The sequence below is a fragment of the Neoarthrinium moseri genome, assembly GCF_022829205.1.
Source record: "Neoarthrinium moseri strain CBS 164.80 chromosome Unknown scaffold8_Wmoseri_CBS_16480, whole genome shotgun sequence".
NCBI lineage: Eukaryota > Fungi > Ascomycota > Sordariomycetes > Amphisphaeriales > Apiosporaceae > Neoarthrinium > Neoarthrinium moseri.
In genome coordinates this window covers 730,726-751,814 of record NW_026055122.1, presented here as the reverse complement: position 1 = coordinate 751,814, position 21,089 = coordinate 730,726, and the positions used below count along the sequence as shown (strand labels likewise).

The following is a 21,089-nucleotide window of genomic DNA, read 5'->3' as shown; positions in this document are numbered from 1 at the left end:
CACACGCATTTAATAATGCATCGCCTCAGCGTGCCTCGGATTACTGGCGGAGCCCTGAGCTCATCCCCCCAATTTTCGAGTTGCAAGGCTTGACTCTTTACCTCCGCGCTCCAAAAGGATCAGCACCAACCATATTCCAGGCATTGTTCTACCAAGGTGCGACTAATCTGCCTCCTAAGGATCGAGAGTATCTGGATTGACAAGAGTAGTTCCTCCAATGTCTGGCGCCGAGGTCATCGGACTTATTTCTGGAATTATAGGCATAGTCGACGTAATTATCAAGGTATACGGGGCAGCGAAAGATGCAACTGGACTTCCGAGTTCATTCCGTGTAGTGGTCAGAAGATTACCACTGATAAAGGATACTTTGGAAACCGCGGCGGGAGGATTGGATGAGACGGAAAGCGAAGTATACTTCGCTGCACTGAAGGGCGTTCTTGAGGCATGTGGAGAGAAAGCCGATGCTCTCGAGAAGATTTTCCGCCGCGTCATGGTTGACCAAGATGCCACGAGAGCGGAACGCTATGCCGCAGCAGTACGAACCCTTGGCAAGGGGCGCAAGGTTGAAGATCTCATGGATGGTGTTCTAGGCGACCTGCAGACCTTATCGGCAAGTTGTGCCGTCAGGGCAGCAACTAGGACTCAGCTGCGCAGTTTGGTTGAAGAGAGTAAGAACATATCAGAAAAAGGCCTGGAGGACAAGCAGTCCCCCTTCATTGGAAATTACGGGACAGGGCCCCAGAGCATTCACACTGGTAATGGCGATCAGAACGTCAATATCGGGTCAGGTGCCCAATTCAATGGAAATTTCACGGGGCCGTTCACTTTCTCGTCTCCTGCGAATTGTTGACGGGGGGTTAGTCAGCTTGCTACAATTCTCAAGATTGTCGAACACTAGGTCTTGATAGGTTACTATCTAGTTGCAATACGCTGGTGGTTACAACTTTGCCTTGAAGTGACGAAATTGGTGCGATCGCCATACAGATCGACAGATATCAGGTTCCGGCAACATTTAAAAATGAAATCATAAACGTGTGGTTCCCATTCGCTGCGTGATCTCGCGCTGTCCAACTATCCGCGTCCTGAATACTGATATTTGCCCCTTTCTTGAACAAGCCAAGAGCAGCCAGATCGTTGCCTCGCTGAGCAGCACTGACGCATATGCAGTTAGTACATCTTCTTCTGTTGCAGGGCATAGACTTACTACATCAAGGCTGTCCGGCCACCCTTATCCTGACAGTCAAGTATCGAAGGCTTCAGTGAGCCCAGTTTCATTATCGTCTCAATCTCCTTGCCGAGAACAGCATGATGGAGACATGTAAGCCCCTCGGTGTCTGCTATGTTCGAATTTGCATCAGAGTCTATTAGTATCAGGACACATTCTTCTTTCCCTGCGTTGGCTGCGTGGTGCAGAGCTGTCAGCCCTTTTTTGTCCTGCTGATTCAAGTCAACGCCCTTTTTTGCCAATAGCTGCAAAATCGGGGCTTGCCCTAGTCGAGCTGCAAGATGTAAGGGCTGTATGCCGTTAATGTCGGCCACTGACAATGCTGCACCCTTCTCGATAAGCAACCAGACAGTAGGAGAATCGCCGTTTTGGATCGCCAAGTGCAGTGCAGTTCTGCCTTCATCGTCCATTATATCAAGGTCGGCCCCTGCAATGACCAGAAGCCACATTATGGATGCATATCCATTCTTCACAGCATAATGTAAGGGCGTGGATCCGCTGTGATCCGTGTCGTCCAGCTCCACTTTCTTACCCTTAACTCTGTGGCTCACTAACAACCACGTTGCCGACTCGTTTCCACCTTTGGCTGCTTGGATCAACGGAGTCAGGCCGTCTTTATGAGTAACATTGGGGTCCGCTCCCCAGTCCACTTGTCAGATTTATGTTAGGTGCCGTGATAGGTTACAGCAAGATTGCTTTGGCAACTTACAGAGCAATTTTACCATTAAAGCATGGCCATGTACTATTGAACTCCAGGTTAGAAGATACCTCAGTAAATAAGGGATGGTGGTATTTAAGCGGCAGAGTTCAGACTTACAGATTGCCCATCTCAAAGGAGTCAACCCTCCTTTTTCGTCTCTTAGATCAACTTCGGCACCCTTTCTGAGTAACAGCAGAGCTAGCTGTTCATTCCCATATTGAGATGCATGTCGCAATGCTGTCCACCCGTCTTTCGACCGTTGGTTTACGTCGCATCCACTCTCCAATAGGACCTGGACAATATCTAGGGTAGAGTACGTCACTGCCTCTCTGAATGGTGTAAACCCATCGGCATCCACCTCGTCGATATCATCGGTACGCCCGAGAAGTAGTTTTGCGATGCTTGTGAAACCACTATGTTTCTTCGGTCAGAAATTGGTGCTTGGCTTAATGAATCACTGCTTTCAGAAGAACTCACAGTCTTATTGCACATATTAAAGGCGTTCGCCCTTGATTATCTCGGCAACTTAGCCTAGCCCCGGCTTTGATAAGCTGCGACACGACGGGTCCATTATCGCCCTGTACAGCAAGATGTAGAGGCGTGCTTCCCTTCTTGTCTTTGATATTTGCATCTGCTCGATGGTGGACGAGCACACTGACAATGCTTGGGTGATTGTAAAACACGGCCCAATGCAGAGGTGATCGTCCGTCTTCTCCGGCAAGGTCCACTTCTACCCCGGTGGCAATCAATGATTTTGCCCAGTGCTCTGTGCCGAAGTATGCGCAAGTGTGCAATCCGGTAATTGGTCGATATCGACCCAGACCGATAGATGCGGGTAGTGTTCTTGCATCCTTGAGGAACTCCGGAATACGCGTTTCCAAGTCTTTCTCCAGGTCATCCCCCTTCTCTACTCGACGCACGTGGTTGAACCAATGATCTGTGGCGTATTTCATCAAGGGATATTCAAGTACGATTTCTTGGTGTTCGGTCTTCGACGACGGCTCCTGTGAGAAGTCTTTCATAGAGATGTACGTCATGCACTGAAGCGCCATGTGCGAGTTGAGATCGTCAGGCATAGAGTTCCAATTTCGCAGGTATCCCAAGATCGTGTCATGCACAGGTCGTAGAATGCGCCGATCCTGGTCGACCACGACGAGGCCAGCACAATATGAAGTCAGATGATTCTCCCCTAAAATCTTCTCGGAATCGAAGGATCTTGTTCTCCAATCGACTGCGTATGCGTATCTCACCTCTTCAACCGTCGGAGGTCGCATGGAAAATAGCAGCCATGATAGCACGTGCTTGGCTACTTTCCTCTCAAAATCAGTCTGTTTGTCAATGCGCAACAAGGCTGCTTCAAATGTTTCTGTGAGATCTTCAGGAAGTTTTCTCAGCATTTCCCTGAAATGACCTAGTGTGCCTTGGACTTCAAGTGTGTCCAAGTGCAACTTTGCAAGTAAAAATCTAGTCAATGCCAACGTGAGCCCTCCCTCGCGGCACAGAAGTAATTGGGCGAAGTACTTACATTCCTTGAGCCTTTTGAATCACAGTATCGCAGATAGTTTCCCGAAAAGAAGAGTCAGTCCTGATAGCTTCCTCGGTAAAACGCGTCATGGCATTGCTTTCTCGTATGCGCATCTCGACGTAAAGCTTGATATCACATGCTTGAGCCTCGATATGGAACGCCAAATCTGATTCTATTCTGCTTCCAAGCAATGTCCCCAATCGGGAACTTGCCATTATATTCCAATTTTCGGGTAGTTTGCGGATGGAACGGACGAACTTGTCCTGTATCATGTAATCGGAGGTATTGGTACATGCATCTAAGGCGTCAATGATCAGATACACCTTCGAATAGGCCTCGGATTCGATAACAAGGAGGTTGAGTAATTCGTCCGAACTTGGCAAGATTCCATGGGATTGACATTCTTCGTAGGCTTGCTGAAGACTCTGGGAAACGTTGAATCGTGGCCTGTTTTGCTGTAGTAGCTGACGTAGTAGATTTGCGAGGAGAGACTCCATGGTGGGATTGATATCACTCTCTTCCTGAAAATAGATGTATATAAGACAGACATTTGCCTGCTTATTGGACGCCATCTTCTGCAAATCATCAATGACAACCGACCTGTAAATAATAAGGCCTTGGTTCTTGGTGGCGTGATAGATCTTGGTCAGTATACTTACATCAAAGTACTCTTTCCAGCTCCGACTAGAATCTTTTAGACTACTAGGAAATCACATTCGCATGGGCTAAACTTACTTATACCATCAAGCCACAGAAACCCATTGGCTGTTCTTTTCCATTCTAGAAACTCAGTAGCCTCTAATAGCCACTGGCCAGTGCCCGGCGTTCTTTGTGCAAATAGTAGACGTTGCCTCTCAATATACCCAAACTTCGGCTGAGGTTCGAGCCACTCAAGGAGATCATCTACTAGAACACCATTCAGTTTTCAAGAGGGTAAGAGAGTTCAAGACCAAAGAACTCACCTAGTGATAGAACAGAGCTACTGTTTCCATCCTGTAGCCCGCCTTCGTGATGCAAATTGACATTAACCTTCCATCAATACTGATGACCCTATATTGAGCTCAAACCTTCGTTATCCTTTTTCCACACTTTCATCAGGAGTTCGGCCATTTCGGGCTGGTCTTATGTGCCGTGTGAGCAAACGAGATCCCTCAGTCGGTTCACTATTATGCTGCTTACGAAAGTTTTGTATCAGGTTCTCAATGTTGTACTGATGGCCATTTTGGACGATGGCCTGCGAGCCTTGTCCCGTGTGCAAAGTCTGAGCGCCATCCCCATGGTTCCCAAAGGAAGAGTTATTGGGAACGGATGACTCCATTTTTCATGATTTCCTTGGATATCATCGAATTGCACGGCTGGATACTATTCAACTTCAAGTAATCCTCAACAATCTCCAGAGCCTCGTCCAGAGCCACGACCACCTTTTCTGGCGGTGGGTACGCGATTGGGTGGATCCCCCACGACCGCCACTCGGGTCAGCATTTGGGGGCCGAAACGAGGTAATTTGAAGACAACTTTACTATGGATAGGCCTGCCCTCGTCGGAGGTGACCCTGGCGATGAAGGCCAATAGTAACATGCCACGTCGATCCACGATGCGGCTGAGATGCACACCGTCCCGCTTCGCTATACCCCAGTCTAGACTAGGCGCTTATGCAGCGACCCAAAAATGTAAGCTGCAGAACGCAAAACGGTTTTAAGCGTGCCCCAGCCTCGTCCTTTCCACACTGCCTGTTTTGCCTTAGTCGTGAAGAGACCATGCCATTTTTCGTTGACTGCTGGGCGTATGTGATCTTGGGCTCTCCTCATGTCGCACGCATGAGTACATGAGAGCTTGATGCCCATGACAGAAAACCCTTGCAGAGCGTTGATCCATATACCTGCTACATCGAGAATGGACAGGTCAGCGGGACGCAACAACGACTCAAACCGCAGGCAACGCCCTTATCTCTCCAATGTTGATGAAGAAGACGAAGGAGAGTCATTCCGGGAGCCTAGAATTCATTCTTCCCCATCTGGATCTGGCTCGGATGATCCTCGTCCACGAACCTCGGGAGGATACAGGACAAAACGCTCTACACAACCACGATACAGGGTAGACTTCGACGGTCCTAGTAGAACGGGGACCAATGAACGATTGAATCCACCGGGTAAGGGGCCATCTCGCCGTTCGTCTTGGAAGGCACGTCATACAGCGAGACCGAGGGAGAGGGGATCTTATAGTGAGGCTTCTGACAGTGATCGGGATATCCGCGTCCGCTACGGAAAGCACTCAATTTCGGGGCTACCTCATCGTTCTTCGTTCCCAGTACGACACGAGAGGAGAGATTCTATGCTAGGCTACCCAGACAGTGATATGGACCCCTATATTCCAAGATCGGGTTCGGGCTACTATGGCGCAGTAGCGGGAAATATGCTTCCTTATGGCCATAACCCTTTCTCGCCGCCAGCTGTTGGAGGTAGCTATGTTGGCCATCCCTATGCTGGCGGGTATGCTGGCGGATATCCTACGCCGCTTGGTATGCAACAGTATCAGTGGTCACCGCCGCCGCCGCCACCGACAGAAGTTCCGGCGCGAACCCCAGCGCCGGCCCCCGTGGGGCAGATGGAAGCTACGAAGGCCGAAAGTGAGGCCTCTGCAGAGGTACAAGCGCTTAAGCGCGAGCTTGAGATGAGACGGGCCATACAGCTGCGAGAAGAGGAACTAAAAAAGCGGCAGGAATTGGAGGAAAAGGTTAAGCGCGAGACGGAGGAAGCTGTAAAAAAGGCCGCGGAAGAGAAGCGGCTGGCTTTTGAAGAGGCCAAAAGGGACGCGGAAAGGGCCGCAGAAGATGCCCGTAGAGCGGAGAAGCTGGCTCTTGAGGAACGCCAAAAGGTAGAGAAAGCAGCCGAGGAACGCGGAAAGAGAGAGGCCCTTGCTCAGATCGAGGCCGATAGAGCCGTGGAAGAGGCACGGTTAAAGCGACAGGTAGAGGAAGCAGTCCATGCTCTTCAAGAGACCGAGAAGAAGCTCACAGCAGAACGTGAGGCTAAGCAAGGTAGCGAAGGGCAGGAAAGACAGCTCAGGCAGATGCTCCAGCAGCTTAAGGACGAGATCAAGGCCGAAATCCTTGGACAGGACCAGGGCCACGGGGATCACTCCAGATCTCGGAGGTTTACTGACCAGCCAAACCTCAGCAGAACACCTGGTCTGCCACGTGATGCCTCTCGGACTTCGGCGGGCTTCTACGAAGCAATGTCTAATGCGAGTCGACAGAATTCTTTTCCAAGCGTGGGCTACTACGAGCCTGATCCTCGGTTGCAGCAGTTCGGTCCGCTCCACCCCAGCTACGGCCCTGCAGGGACTGCCTATCATGTTCAAGACACGATGGATGCCCGCCAGACTCCAGCATTTCGCAATCTTCAGCAGGGTGGTAGAAGGCCACCGGGAACGTCAACCGCTACCACGAAGGCCACTCAGACAGGTGTGCCTAGTGGCCCTGGTATCGGGGAGAGCCAAGTTTCTGATGAGTCAGACACTGCAACGGTAATACCACCTACGCCATTTAGACCGAACAAAGAACCCGAGAAGGCCCATGATGAACAAGGACGTCTTTTCCCCGCCGGAAATCAGAGTGGAAGTGCGACAACTACAGAGTCTGCCCGCGAGGGAGAAGGCGCAGCTCTCAAAGCTAGCGCCGAACAACCAGGAACAGATGCCTATAGTGATATTCCGTTGGGCAACCAAGGCATCTCCGTTCTTATTGACCAGTTTGAGGAACATAGTATCGGTCGAAACAGTGCGATCTCACAAAGCGAGGCACTGAACCCCGGCGCGACCGAGTTCCGGCCACGGTCCAGAGGTACCAGTGGGAAGAAACATGCTTCCCCTAACCTCGAGGATACGGGACTCGGAGCACAGCCAGGAAAGCTTGCTCCTGGATCGGTCCAGCGAGGGTACTCCCCTCAACACACTGAGTACTCGCAGAGTGCGGATGGCCGCACCTCGCAGCTTGGGCCGGAGTTTGGGCCGGCGACGGAGTGGATAGAAGGACAGGAAGATCACATTGGGCGACAGCGGCGTTTACCATTCTGGCCAGAGCCGGCCGGAGGTCGCAATCAGTATGTTTCTCCTCTCAGCTGGCAAGAGGTACCCGGCGGTCATATGATCCCTGTCGAGTACGAAGCACGGCTTCCACCGCAAAGGTTCGCCTTACCTGCACCAGTGCCGTATATCGTGTTGCCTCTACATTTTCTTCAGCCAGCTACGCACATGGTCCATTCTTATGAAGGAAGATTTCAGAGTACGCCGTATCCCAGACAGCCAGGGAATTTCTTACAATAGGCAACAAACATGCCACGGTTTGAAGCATATCTTCTGCTCCGGTTCATATCAGTATGGGTTATTACACCGTCGAATACTGTACTGTGATGATTCCTGTACAATATACTAATGAGATTTGCCCATGGCGATGGGGACTGGTGGAACATGCTACTTCATACCTTGGTATCTTGCAATTCACACATTAGCTCCATGATGCGTTTCTGCATCACTACAAACTCTTACGTTTTGTCGACTGCTAGGGAGGCTTGGTATTAATAAAAATAGTCATGTTTTGTGGAACCTGCAACATAAATCGGCAGGCAATAGATGTTCACCTGTTTGACACCTCCCCTCCATGCATTCTGCTAAGCCATCACATCTTCTGCGACTCCCGAAAGCTATGCCACTAAGCAGTAATCAAGACTGACCAGTGAACTTCGATATATGCATATCTCCAGGTCCTGATTTTCCCAATTGCGAACTCACAAAAGTTCACCTGATTTGATTATATCATGTACGAAGGAAACTTCGACATGCAGTCTCGAAGCCTCATCCACACGTAACCCAAGCACTTGTTTTACCAACATCCACCCTCCCGCGCAATATCGCTGGCGTGTCCCTCAGAGCCCGCCATGACCAGCAAAGACCCGCCTCCGGTCAAAGGCCTGCAGGTGACGCCGCTCACGCAGTGTGCCCATTGGCACTCGCCACGGGATATCATCGCGATCCGGCACAGGTGCTGCGGCGACTACTATGCCTGCATCAGCTGCCACGAGGCGCTGGCCGGGCACGAGCCCCAGGTCTGGCCGAAGGCGGAACGCGACAGCGCCAAGGCCGTCCTGTGCGGGAGCTGCTGCCACGAGCTGACGGTTGCCGAGTACCTGGCGTGCGATAACGCCTGCCCGCGCTGTGGTGCTGCGTTCAACCCCGGATGTTCCAAGCACTACGACCTCTATTTTGAGACGTAGTTGATTGCGTACGTCTCCTGGTTGCTCAGCTCTCTGCACATGTCTACGAAGCCGGCGTTCCCTGGGATAAACTGCGCAGACTGGACTCGCCAAGACGCCTTCGCTCATGACACGGCGAGATCTCCACAGCACCAAACCCCTGGGCAAAGTGCCATGAGAGGTCATGATATGATCCTGTGGACAACAATAGCTACGTGATAGCATTTTCAACGCTGCTGGCCCGGGCTCTCGCAGAGGCTTCTCAAACGAAGTACCGAATGAGCCAACGCCACTTGGTGGCTTGAGCAACAAAGCGAAGGATCCCGTCAAATACAGAACAGTAAGGTGCAAATCTACCCGTCTTACCATACCGCCATTAATTTTCCACATCGTCACTGGGAAATTATTTGCGTAACAAGAACACTTTCATGAATTGTAGTCATATTAGCCAGTACAAGGCAGTCCTGAAACACCAACTCAAAGCAAGTAAAAATGGAAAGCATTGCGAGCTGGTATCATGTCCGACACCTCAACAAGGTGTCAAGGCCAAGCCGTGCTCATCCGTCCCTCGGATACTAGAGTACAGTAATACTTATTTTTTAGTCGTAACATTCGTTTCCCGTCGTGCTTCTGTGAAAGTACTGAATCCATTGGTGCCAATCAAGATTGGTGGCACCTAGAGTAGACAGCCTTGCGGTTGATTTACAACTCCTGCTTCGCCTTTTGGGCCTTGTGCATGGCAGCGTCAGATCCAGCACCAACTTGGCTCATAACCCATTGATAACCGTCCTTAACGGCCTCGCTGATCTTCGCAAAGGCAGTACCAGCCGGTCCGGAGGTACCGTACTTGTAGTAGGTGGCTTGCTTGCGAGCGTAGGCACGGAGTTCGTTGATCTTGGATCCCTGAGGAGCAGGAACACCATAGCTGTCGAGATACGACTTCAATTCACTCTCGCTCCAGGTCTCAAAGGTGTTCTGCTTGGCAGCAGCCGTGGCTTTGCTGAGGTAGCTGGTGGCAGAGGCATAGGTATCGCCACCGGCAGTTGATGCAGACGAGTAGGCAGACTGAGCGGCAGAGACAAGATCATCACGTGTAGCACCAGCCTTGTTAGCTGCGCTCTTCGCAGCGGCGTCGCCAGAGTTGGCGAGGTAATCCTTGAGGTTTTGGACGGAGAGATCATCCCAGGTCCAAGCATTGTAACCAGATGCCGCCTTGTGGGAGTTTTTGCGGACGATGGCGCGGAGTTCATCGGACTTGGAACCATGGGGTACAGGGACACCACGAGCATCCAGATAGCCCTTGAGACGGCTGTCTGACCAAGTACCAACAGCCTCATTGAATGCTTCCTGCGCGGCGAGGCTAGCATCATTGGTAGCCTTGGCGTACTGGTTTCCAGCATTACTGGTAGCAGCACCGAAGGCACTGGCAGCGGATGCAGACATGGAATCACCGAGAATCTGAGCGCGATGCTTGCGGACAAGAGCACGGAGCTCGTTGAGTTTGGAGCCTTGAGGAACTGCTAGTGTGTTAGACTGGGTTTTGATGACGGCTAAATCAGTGGAAACCACTCACCAGGGATGTTGTTCTTGTCGGCGAACTCCTTGAGCTGGGATTCACCCCAAGCGTCAATAATCTTGTCGGTTAAGGTGGCGTAAGCGGCATTGGCGCTGGCTGAGGCGGAAGCAGCCTGGTCCTGAGCTTTCAAGTAGGCGATACGAGAGTTGCGTCGAACGGAAGCAATGAGTTTATCACGCTGCAAATGACGTTAGCAGAGAGCAACGCTGGAAACAATTGGGCAGACCTACAGAGCTGGGCTGGGGGGCAGGGAAGCCATGAGTATCAAGCCACTCCTTCAGATCGGACTCTGACCAAGTCTCGTAGAGCCAGTTACCGGGGTAGGAAGCGGTCTCGCCAACCTTCTTCGCAACAGCCTCGTAGCTAGAACGGGCCTGCTGAAGCAGAGTGTCGCGCTTTCGGGGTTGGGGCACTGTGGAATGGACTGTCAGTGTTGCTCAGGTCAGTCAGAGTCCCAGGAACGTACCAGGAATGCCGTTCTTGTCAGCAAACGCCTTGAGCTGGCTGTCGGTCCAAGTATCCAAAATCCAGTCCTTAGCGCTGCCCCAGGCGTTCTGGGCCTTCTCCTCGGTCTCGTACCAGGAGCCCTGAACTTGGGAGATGAGAGAGTCCTTGTTGGCTTCCGTGCCTTCCTTGGCCTCGATACCTTTCTGCTTCAGATAGGAGCCCAGCTTCTGCGTGTCCCAGCTCTTGTAGGGAGCCACGGCATACGAGTCCCAGTTCTTCTGGATCAGGTCTTCGAGGTCCTTGCGATCCGCGGGGGTAGGATATGGAAGGTCGTGGTCGGAGAGCCAACGCTCGAGCTCGGTCTCGTGCCATTTGTTGTAAGCTGCGAAGGTGTGGGTCAGTATGGGTGGCTTTTCAGCTGTTCGATAAACTACAGTGTTGCCGAGGGAATCAAGGGCTGCAACGGCCTGTTGGCTGAAGACGTACCTGCTTTGCTGCCGGGGAACCAGCTGCTGCCAACAGCGACGTTGGTCGCCAGGGCAAGCGAGAGGATGGTTGTCAACCTCATGATGCCGGCTGATCGATGTCAACGGTATGTGGTGGATGATGGGGTGAGGTGGTATCTGCCGGGGATTGATTTGATTTCTGTTGCTGCAATCGGATGCAGAACCAGGTGTATGAGGAAGAAGAGGAGGAGCAGTGAGGGCAGAGGAATGCGGGTGGTTTTGTTTGCAAGGGAGCTTGTTTGCAGCTGGGCTGAATGCTGAATGGAGCTGGGGACGGTCCAGGTGGAAAGCTCAGGCTTGGGCTTGGGCTTGGGCTTGGGCTTTGGCTGGCTCAGAAATGCATCACGTCACTGCTGCCTTTGTTTACGCCGTCACAAGGCCCCAGGCCGGCCAGGCTCGTCACGTCACTTTACGCCTTCTCCAGCTCCCTGGCGGGCCAGGCCCGGGTCGCCAGCGAAAGCTTGTGCGAGCCACAGAACGCTGAGCGAGCGCCTGGCAACCTGGGCGCCCATCACATGAAACCCGTACAGAGCACTCCTCTCCGTGAACAATTCTTGTGCGCCGATGGGCCTACCCTGGTTAGCAGAACGTCAGACGCGGAATCAGGGAGCTCAAGCGCCGCTCCGTGGTAAACGACTGGCTGACTTTACACATTTTGGGGTAACTATGACGTCGGCAGCAGTTGGCTTCTTGGGCACTATGCATGTTGGCCAGGACTCGAAAAAGAGCATAGGCGCCGCTAGAGTTATGTGAACCTCTGCATAAAGACGAGTTGATCGCTGGGAATCTCGATCGCGGTCCTGCAAAGGGGGTTTGTTTCACAGCAGCAATGCCCCAATGCCATCGAAGCCTGCACCACAGCACATCTTCCACAGCAAGCAAGGAAAAAGGGGAGGACCAAATGCTCCGGCTACGTCATGTAGCCCAGACGGCCATGTCATCTACCTGCGCTATGCGGTTTATAGTTAGGCTTCTGATCGCTGACATGGGGGTAGCTTCTTCGTTTTGTGGGGTAGTTTAGTGCCGCACCTCAGGGAACCAGCCAGGCTCGTCCCGCCAGTGCGGCCCCGTGCAGCCTTGCTGCCTCGCCATTGCAGAGATATTTGCTGGCAGTGAACTGAAAACGCGTTGCGCGTGTCGCGTGCGGTTATAGAGACATCTTTTTCTTTTTTTGGACATCAAGACTGCAGGTAACAACTGGTGCATCAAAGGGCTTTATCCTGGAGCGTAACCACATACAGAAACTACCAATAGCTGGACACCATAGAGCACAGTACTTGAGTAATGTTGCGGGGCGCAGTAGCGGTAGCATTCATGATGTCTCTGCAAAGACGCCTCCTTATACTGTGTTCCTATAAGGCCTAAAGATTACATAGACAGAAGCTTGAGCAGAGTATAGACGAACGCGCTGTTAGTCCATTGGCCCAAGCAACTTTGGTCTGGTCTTGAGTACCCTCCCCCTTCCCCCCCTCCTCCCGGGTGCGAAGCGGTCCGCGGCAGCAAAGCTGTGGTGAGGTCCCCACAGCTGTCGCCGGCAGGCAGGCATATCCTTACTCGTCCTGCTCACCCCAGCGCATCAGCTGTTGCAAGCAATAGTTTCGCACCCCCTTTCGGAAGTCCGATTGCGCTTAAGACCTCTGGGAAATTCTTGGATTCCCGTGTGCTCAAGTTTCATATGCCCATTGTCATTGCTTGCAAACAGCGAGCCTAGTTCGGAACATTGCCGACTGAGGGAGGGGGCTTCGGCACATGATTTAGAATCTGACTAAGTCAATCGGATGCCGGCGGTCAGCCTCAACCCACCTAGGCATTTTCACGAGTTGGCGACAGGGTACTTTCGGCATGTCTTGAATAGACTTTGCATTTTACATCGCTTTCGTCTCTCGGTCGAATGAAAACGCGAAGGTTCCGCCAGGATTCATCTTCCAGGACCCAGATTTACTTCTTGGCTCGCCAATCAGGCCGCGACGCAATCGTTCCAGAAAGCGTCCGTGCCGCACAGCCAGCATCCTGCGGATGAAACACACCCACCACACACGAAGAATGACTAAGGTATAAGAACGTCGCCTCAACCCCTAGTCGGCTTCGGGTCCAGCTTCCAGAGCATGACGGTTGACGCCGCACCGAGGATGGAAGCATGGGCTTCACCAAACGACTGGGCTCGCCTGAGGGCTCAGATCACCGATCTATACATTCGCCAGAACCTTCACCTGAAAGAGGTCGACCGGGTCATGCGGGAGGAGCACAATTTCCGTGCTACGTATGTTTCAGAAGCACTTGTCGCGTCAGTACGGCTAACAGGTACATAGACATCGGATGTATAAAACTCAGTTGAAGGTCAGTACAATTCGCCGTGGATGTACAGATGATTCTGACAGATCGAGAATAGAAATGGGGTCTGCGAAAATACATGAGCCACCGAGAGTCGGCATTTGCCAAAAGCTTCAAGGGTAGCTCGGAGCCCAAAGCAAGGGAGTTTGAAGGGTTGCCACTTCGGCAGAGCCGTGACTCGCCAGGTGATGCAGATAATGAGCTTCGGAAAGGCTCGTTAGTGGCGAGATCAAGGGAACCAAGCAACCATGACTTGGTGGTCACGAGTAATCCACGGGGAGGAAAGCGAGATTATCGGTATCCCCAGCGCATAGAGGCCCCAGATTGCCTCAAACTACCCGAAGAATGCATGTATATCATTCATGGATACATTGATGTCACTTCCCAGATTCCCCTGTGGAATACACTACTAAGTCCCGCAGCTGCACAGAGTCTCCTTTGGGTCAATCAGGTTGGACTAGGCCGCCAGCTTGTCACCAGCGGCCGGTTCGCCCAGGGTTTTGGCGTCATCGACCTCTGTTTTGATCAATACAAGGATTCCGTACTTAAACGAGATCCTTGGTTGATATTCAAAACATATCTCGCCGCCTTTGACTTGGCCAAGTCCGATCTACGTCTAGCCGACGTTTTCATTCGTTATGTCTACCAGATGGCAAGCCTCGACATCACTACCCCACACCCCCTACACAGGTTGTTTTCTATATTGAAGCAGTCAGGCTCCTCGAACGTCGGACATCATGCGATACGTACACTTGAGTGCTTCCTTGAGCTAATGGGGACCTACACGCCGGCCGTCGATATGCTTACCATGCAGACGCTGGTTAGTATATATGAGAAGATGCCTCGCCGGAACATCATATCTTTGAGCGTGGATGAAGTCACTATTCGGCACGTTATTTGGAGGCTCCGGAATGGACCAGAAGGGGAACATATGTTGGCTGACATGCGGAACACGAAGACTGGCTTGCGCCATGCAGTCGTCTGCTTCCGTCAGCCGGACGTAGTCAACGACAAAGAATGGAATGGCAAACCACTGGAGCAGGTTGAAGATGTTACTGCAGAAGACAAGTCCCTCCTAGACTCGTCTATGCGTAACGCTAAGGTGCTGGATTGGCTCGCTGAGGGACTAGCGAATTATGCCGTGGTCGAGCTCATGTGCAGTGAATACAGTGCCACGGCATGTTGGAAGCACCTGGACGCCTATGTTCGAGAGGTGGGCGACACGGTCGCGACTGACAAACTGGCTGAAGCGTTCAATGTCATCAAGACTGAGCATATGGAAAGACTGGTTCAGATGGCTTGAAATGCATGTGAAGACAAACAGATGCATCCATTAGAGTATACACGCCATGCGGGAAAGGAAGATCCAGCAGGGTGCACTTGCAAAGAAGAGCTCTCTTGGATTACCAGTGTTGGTAGGACTTATGCTGATTCTTATGACAATCGTCCTCTATCAAGCAGCTTAGGCACTCTTTGTGGAGCCCGTCGCACGGGATAATGCACAGACCGGGGCGGACCAGTCATAATTGAGCCTCTATGGCCAGAATCCTACACGCGCTGGGTGGCCTACATTGCAACAGTGGATATGGGTTGCATGCCTCGGTCGGAACAACACCAGAATGAAGGGGACCTCGCTGCTTACGCAGCTGATGCACAACTGTTAGATCCTCTGAATCCATTGCTCCCCCAGAACGAGACGCTTCATTCAAGAGCATACACTGCACTTAGTTTATCAACCTGAAGTCGTCCTTGTGTTGCACGCCATTCGCGAGACGGAGTGAACTCCGAAGGAACTTGGCAATTATGATACACATGAAGGCGGGGGCTAGTACAAGTGTCACTCCCTAGGTCTCAGTGTAATCAGCACACCGGCGGTGAACTGACGATGTTGGGGAGTTCGTCGGTCCCTACCCTTCTACTGCTGATGCCTACTCAAATGTGGTTTTAGGGCGAGCAGGTAACAAGGGGAAGAAGCGGCACTTTGCTCTACCGAAAGGCTATGCCTCGGGCTGACATCAGGAGCGCACTTCTTCTCTAGTTATGATCTCGCGATAGACATAAAAATTTCAGAGGGCAAGCCACAGTGAGGATGAGGCGCTTCTGACGGCTGGTTCTCGTGGGAAAATAAGTCTGAAACCATGCGTGGGCTGGCGTTTTCGACTTGAAGGAACGGGACCTTCGTTAGCGGGCCCCAGGCAACCCCGGGCCATGGCTAGGTACGAAATCAGCCGCTAAATTAGTGCTCGCTGCGCCGCAGCACAATGGACCTACTTGTATTTTTATCTCATCCCGCCTTACGATCGTACATACGAGCCAATCACGCGCCTTCACCGAGCCCCAAGCTCTATCAGCTGTGAGCTCTGGGGTTTTCCGGCAAGCCTAACCTGCAACTACTGCACAAGCAAGCTCTAGAAGCCCCAGAAGGCTGAGCACGGCAAGTTCCAAACATCAGCCTTACCCACTGTCAGCTGTGTGGTTTGCTTACTCTACGAACATGTCTGAAGGATCGGGCTCAGGCTCAGTGCTCTCCTCAATGACCCTCGAAGCAGCAATTTGCCATGCTAGGGCCTGTCAGACGTGCAAAATGCACCGCCTCCCCTCCAGCATCTTTATGATAGGGTGCGTATGCGACAGCTGTTTCTTACGCCAAGGACTTTGAAGAGCGAACTATGATAAATACACATGCCCTTCGGACTGCTCTGCAACTCTCTGCAGCATTATAGCCAGATCGCCACATTGACTACAGTTGCAATCTGTAAGCCAGCTGGTTTCTATTTGTATCTCTGATTAAACTTATTCTCTTGTATCAGCCTTAGTTCTTGTATATAATTACCCGCCATGGGGTATTTCAACACCTCATTGTGCCTCACGCCGGAATGTGTACAAACAGCGTCGACTATCCTGCAGTATATGGCACCCAATTACCAGGCGCTTGATCCTTGCGAAGACTTCGATCAATGTATGTCCGTCCCGAGATAGAGATTTGACCATTCCTCTAATCCAGATACAAGACGTATGCGGGGGTTATCCTAGCCGGTTTCCTGAAAGAGAGAGCTCCGCTCCGCTGGACGAGAAAACCATCGATAATGCATTCATCATAAAGACAGTGCTGGATGCAGAGTATCATGGAGACTCGAACAAGGTATGTTCCTCCGGCACCCCAAAAAAAAAATCACACCTTGGCGTTATCGCAATCTAACTTCTGTACAGTCCTCGAAAGCAGACCGTGATGTATTCCAACTCCTTCAGGACAACTACCGTGCCTGTATGGATGCCTCGGCAATCGAGGCCGAGACAGAGAGTTCAGCAAGAGCCATCTTCAGTGATATCATGGGTCTTTTCCCTGTGTCAGACTCTGAATATATCCCAAATGCAACTTACTCAGTCAATGACTACGAAGCTTGGTCGAGCCTCCAAGCCTACCTCAGCTTCATCGACATCCACGTTCTCTATAAATATTCCCCATTGAACAATTACTTTGAGAACACTGTAAGATCTCTAATGCGCCCGAACCATGTGATTGGTAGAGCTGACATGCAATCAGACTACATATGTCCCAAGCATCGACCCACGCAGCGCCACCTCGCTCGGGAGTCAAAACGCCACGCAACTTTCTTCGAAGCTACAAGCCATCTTCGTCAGTGACACTGCTAGAAATGCTTCTGATGAAATAGCACAAGGCGTTGTAAACTTGGAGGCTCAATTGCAGTCTGCAATCCAGTTAATCACCAGCGTATGTAAATATCGCAGATGGTATTGGGAGCTAGAACCTGACAAATTTGAAGGAATATGGCTTCCTAGCTGGATCAGACAATATCTCATCGCTACCCGTCGAACTTTCAGTCTCCACAGTCATGAAAGACCTAGCACCCGCAGCGTTCAAGTTGGAGAAAGCCATCATTCCTGACCAGAAATACTTCGCCAACATTTCCGCCATCCTCAAAGCCACCCCCAAGGCCACTATCCAAGCTTATTCACTTTTACTGGCCGAGTCTAGTCTCTCATCAGTTTTACTGGTTGATGTGGGTTGCTTTCAGCTAGCGTTCTTGACAATGTGCTGACTCAGACTTAAATAGGATACGCAAACTGATATACAGCGCTTTGAAAAGGTGTGCTCTGCACATATTGACAAGACCATGGGCTGGATTGCCAGCAAGGTCTTTGTGGACGCCGCATATAGCGACGGATTAACCAGCTTTGTCGATACCATTGTTGAAGATCTGAGATCAGCCTTCATGGCTCGAATTGATGCCAACAAGTGGATGACTGATGCAGCGAAGAAGATTGCAAAGGAGAAGGCCAAAGCGATCAAGAAGAACATTGCTTACCCCAAAGAGGTACGCCCCAACGCTATTAAGCATACTTTCTGTGTACTGGAGTCTAACAAGCCCCTGCAGGTTCCAAATGTCAAGAATGCGACTGATCTACTGGAGTTTTATGAGGGATACACAGTCAGCGACTCGCATTTCAACAACACCATGCAGTATCGCCAGCTGAAGAATAAGCGTAACTGGAACCAGCTTGTGAAACCCACTCCTGAGTGGGATTCCAGTAACCACGCCTACATTGTCAACGCTCAATACAACCCGCTGCTGAACAGCATGTTCTTTCCGGCGGGGATCTTGCAGAATCCCTTCTTCAGCACCGGCATCCCTCAGTATCTAGCGTATGGAGGCTTTGGGGCTATCAGCGGTCACGAAATCACACACGGCTTTGACGCGCAGGGTTCTCTTTTTGACAAGAACGGGCTGCTAGTCGAGGCACAGTATGATAACAAGACAACCCAAGGCTTCCTTCAACGGACAAAATGCTTCATTGAGCAGTACAGCAACCACTCGCTCCACGCCGATTTCCCCATTCAAGGATCGCCAATCCGAGACCCTAAGACGAACAGCACTCTTCACGTGAATGGGGAGAAGACTCTGAACGAGAACATTGCTGACGCCGGTGGTGTGGCGACAGCCTACACCGCGTGGCTGAAACGGAGGGAGAGCGAACCGCAGAACAACCCCAAGCTCCCCGGACTCGATAACTTCACACCCGAGCAGCTGTTCTTCGTCTCTTTCGGGCAGCTCTGGTGCCATCGTCAGGATGCCAAGGGTCTCATTACCCAGGTGTCGACGGATGTACACGCGCCAAACCAGTCCCGAAACCGGGGAATGACGGAGAATTCTGCGGAGTTCAAGAAGGCCTTCAACTGTAAGAAAAAGCAGCCCGTGTGTGAGATGTGGTAGATCATTGCATGGGTATTGGCATAGCATGAGCATCTAGCGTCGGGGCAAGCGTTTTTTTTGGGTATATTTTCTTTTCATCTCAACGAGATTACCACAAATGTGAACATTGATGAGTTTCGTGTGAAGTTAAATCATTCTGCCTTTAAGCAGCTCATTGTATTCTGAATGAACCCCTAGCCAGCTTCCTTCACACTGAGGCTGCCGCAACAACCTTTCTGGGATCCTTGGATAAATCCACGACTGTCATGCCACCCGTGGTCTTCGGACCTTCGTATCCCTTCCGAGCTCCAACGACCCACCATATAAGCAAGAGAATGGTGAATCCTCCCCAGAGCAGAGACGCATAATTCATTGAGGCAGCCTCAACTGGCAAAGCATAGGGAAAGCAATAGATGACAAACCATACGATCATGTAGCCACATGCGATGGCGTTGAGAATATAGCCCAATGGCCCTTTATTCAAATTGAACGGACCGAAGGAGATGTTCTTTCGTCCTGTCAACAGATGAGGCAAGATGGCTGCGATATACGACGATGAAGACATGATCACGAAACTGCCTGCAAAGGCATTGAAAGCTGTGGTGCTGCCAACGTAGATGCAGCCGAGAATCGTGACCAGAATTGCTGTGAGGATAGTCGTGGTAATGGGCACGTGAAGTGTAGAATGGACCTTCGAGAGCTGATTCGGGAAAGGGGTTGCTTTGTCTCTTGCCAGAGTCCAGAGTGTCCTTCCGGAGGTGATATAAAGTCCGACCAAACAGATAATGATGCAGACTAGCACCAAGAATAGAAGACCAGTAGCCCCAGCGGCCGAACCTGTGCCCTGTCGGTAGATCTCGGCGATCGGATAGGCAACCTCGAAAAGCGCGTCGAAGTCATTGATCGCATACATGATACTGATGAGGTATGCAAGACCGGTGATGAAGCCGATGCCCATTTGAAGGCCAATCGCTATCGGAACATTCCTTGCAGGGTTGGGTATCTCTTCAGCAAGATGAGACACAACATCGGGAACACCGACAGAGAATGCGCCATTCAGCATCCCAGAGACAAACACGAAACCAGAGGGGTATCCGATATCGGCTGACCATTCCGTCCATACGAACGAATTGGTCGCAGATGGTGGTCGCCCATCTCGCCCGGGCATAACCGCAAGGACAATGACTGTTATCAAGAATCCGGCAAGAATGAAGAAGATACCGATGTTGTTGAGATATGGCATGGCTCGGTTGAAGAAGCAGACGGACAGGCAAGCCATCCAAGTGGCGATGATGTAAACAATGAAGACATGCCAGTTCTCAGCAACGAAGTCAGGGTGGTTCAAGCTATACATCTGGACAATAGTGTTGGCAAGAATCGACGACATAGAGGCCGCGCCGAAAACCCAAGCCAGGTAATTCCACCAGCCGGCAAAGTAGCCAATGACCCTCCCCCATCGCTTCCCTGGGGTGACGGAGGCCCAGTGGTAGACGCCGGCTGAGGACGGAATGGCAGATGCTAGCTCAGCAATGCTCAGAGCAACGATCCAGTAAAAGACCGAGACCGTGATGAACTCGTACAAGACGCCTAGGAAGGAGTCAAGATTAGCGCGTTAGTGTCATTGTCACCCAGGTGGCTTACCAGGAGGGCCTCCATTGTACAGCGCGACGAGAATGCTACCCCCTACAGCTGGCCAAACATTTCCGACGACGATTCCGACACCAGCCAACGAAAGGAGGCTGAAGTTTCGCTCGAGTTCTTGAGTGTGGCCGGAAGCGTTCACAAGCTCTTGCGACGCCACTGCTGTTGGCGCCGTAGTATCTTGGCCGAGATCAGAAATGATCTTCGGCGTCTTCTCGTCCCTGTGCTCCATCACTGTGTCCGATGGGCAAGTAGCTGGTCAACGGGTGTAGTGAGATTGCAGCGAAATGGGCAGAGCTGGGGTGAGGAACAGACATGTAGAAATATCGGACCAGTGCACATCGGAGGCATTTCCATCAGGGGTGCCAGCTCTTGGCCCCGAAATCTCGCTCATGCTGGTTGCTACATGCATAGGATGATTGCGACTGGTTCGTGCTGGAGATAAGATTCTAGGTCATGACTAACCATTCGATTGTCTCATCGTGTGATTAAGCCAAGATAGCGCGCGGGGAATAGGACGGTTACTGGTTAGTGGAATGGAGTTTGGTGAGGCCTAAACCAGTCTTAGCGCTCTGGATCGTTGACACCAGCCCCGCAAAAAGTCGAGATGCTTCTGTGTGTCTTGGCTGCGAGGGACACCGAAGCTCAAAATGGTCTTTAGTTTACGAGTATAAAA

The 21,089-nt window shown here is 51.5% G+C and overlaps 8 protein-coding genes across 8 annotated transcripts; 5 read left to right on the top strand and 3 right to left on the bottom strand.

Moving 5' to 3' along the window:
* Nucleotides 1–217: 217 nt before the first annotated feature.
* On the top strand, nt 218–850 carry JN550_003503 (uncharacterized protein; the record flags this gene model as incomplete). The annotated part of the gene is made up of 1 exon (XM_049314915.1): nt 218–850. The coding sequence occupies one exon, from the start codon at nt 218–220 to the stop codon at nt 848–850; it is 633 nt and encodes a 210-aa protein (XP_049174694.1).
* Nucleotides 851–995: 145 nt separating this feature from the next.
* JN550_003502 (uncharacterized protein) lies at nt 996–4,768 on the bottom strand (the record flags this gene model as incomplete). Its single annotated transcript, XM_049314914.1, has 11 exons — nt 996–1,152; nt 1,205–1,874; nt 1,935–1,967; nt 2,043–2,338; nt 2,403–3,389; nt 3,451–4,050; nt 4,110–4,134; nt 4,186–4,356; nt 4,413–4,454; nt 4,518–4,571; nt 4,630–4,768. The coding sequence occupies 11 exons, from the start codon at nt 4,766–4,768 to the stop codon at nt 996–998; spliced, it is 3,174 nt and encodes a 1,057-aa protein (XP_049174693.1).
* Nucleotides 4,769–5,343: 575 nt separating this feature from the next.
* JN550_003501 (uncharacterized protein) lies at nt 5,344–7,773 on the top strand (the record flags this gene model as incomplete). The annotated part of the gene is made up of 1 exon (XM_049314912.1): nt 5,344–7,773. The coding sequence occupies one exon, from the start codon at nt 5,344–5,346 to the stop codon at nt 7,771–7,773; it is 2,430 nt and encodes an 809-aa protein (XP_049174692.1).
* A 611-nt stretch (nt 7,774–8,384) lies between these two features.
* JN550_003500 (uncharacterized protein) lies at nt 8,385–8,720 on the top strand (the record flags this gene model as incomplete). Its single annotated transcript, XM_049314911.1, has 1 exon — nt 8,385–8,720. The coding sequence occupies one exon, from the start codon at nt 8,385–8,387 to the stop codon at nt 8,718–8,720; it is 336 nt and encodes a 111-aa protein (XP_049174691.1).
* A 681-nt stretch (nt 8,721–9,401) lies between these two features.
* On the bottom strand, nt 9,402–11,290 carry JN550_003499 (uncharacterized protein; the record flags this gene model as incomplete). Its single annotated transcript, XM_049314910.1, has 5 exons — nt 9,402–10,216; nt 10,273–10,453; nt 10,506–10,687; nt 10,742–11,104; nt 11,209–11,290. The coding sequence occupies 5 exons, from the start codon at nt 11,288–11,290 to the stop codon at nt 9,402–9,404; spliced, it is 1,623 nt and encodes a 540-aa protein (XP_049174690.1).
* A 2,043-nt stretch (nt 11,291–13,333) lies between these two features.
* Nucleotides 13,334–14,862, top strand: JN550_003498 (uncharacterized protein; the record flags this gene model as incomplete). Its single annotated transcript, XM_049314909.1, has 3 exons — nt 13,334–13,488; nt 13,538–13,565; nt 13,618–14,862. 3 exons carry the CDS (start codon nt 13,334–13,336, stop codon nt 14,860–14,862), a joined length of 1,428 nt encoding a protein of 475 aa, XP_049174689.1.
* Nucleotides 14,863–16,397: 1,535 nt separating this feature from the next.
* JN550_003497 (uncharacterized protein) lies at nt 16,398–18,793 on the top strand (the record flags this gene model as incomplete). The annotated part of the gene is made up of 7 exons (XM_049314908.1): nt 16,398–16,518; nt 16,571–16,701; nt 16,770–17,048; nt 17,104–17,292; nt 17,345–17,581; nt 17,636–17,896; nt 17,957–18,793. 7 exons carry the CDS (start codon nt 16,398–16,400, stop codon nt 18,791–18,793), a joined length of 2,055 nt encoding a protein of 684 aa, XP_049174688.1.
* A 187-nt stretch (nt 18,794–18,980) lies between these two features.
* Nucleotides 18,981–20,645, bottom strand: JN550_003496 (uncharacterized protein; the record flags this gene model as incomplete). The annotated part of the gene is made up of 2 exons (XM_049314907.1): nt 18,981–20,359; nt 20,414–20,645. 2 exons carry the CDS (start codon nt 20,643–20,645, stop codon nt 18,981–18,983), a joined length of 1,611 nt encoding a protein of 536 aa, XP_049174687.1.
* Between the last annotated feature and the right edge of the window lie 444 nt (nt 20,646–21,089).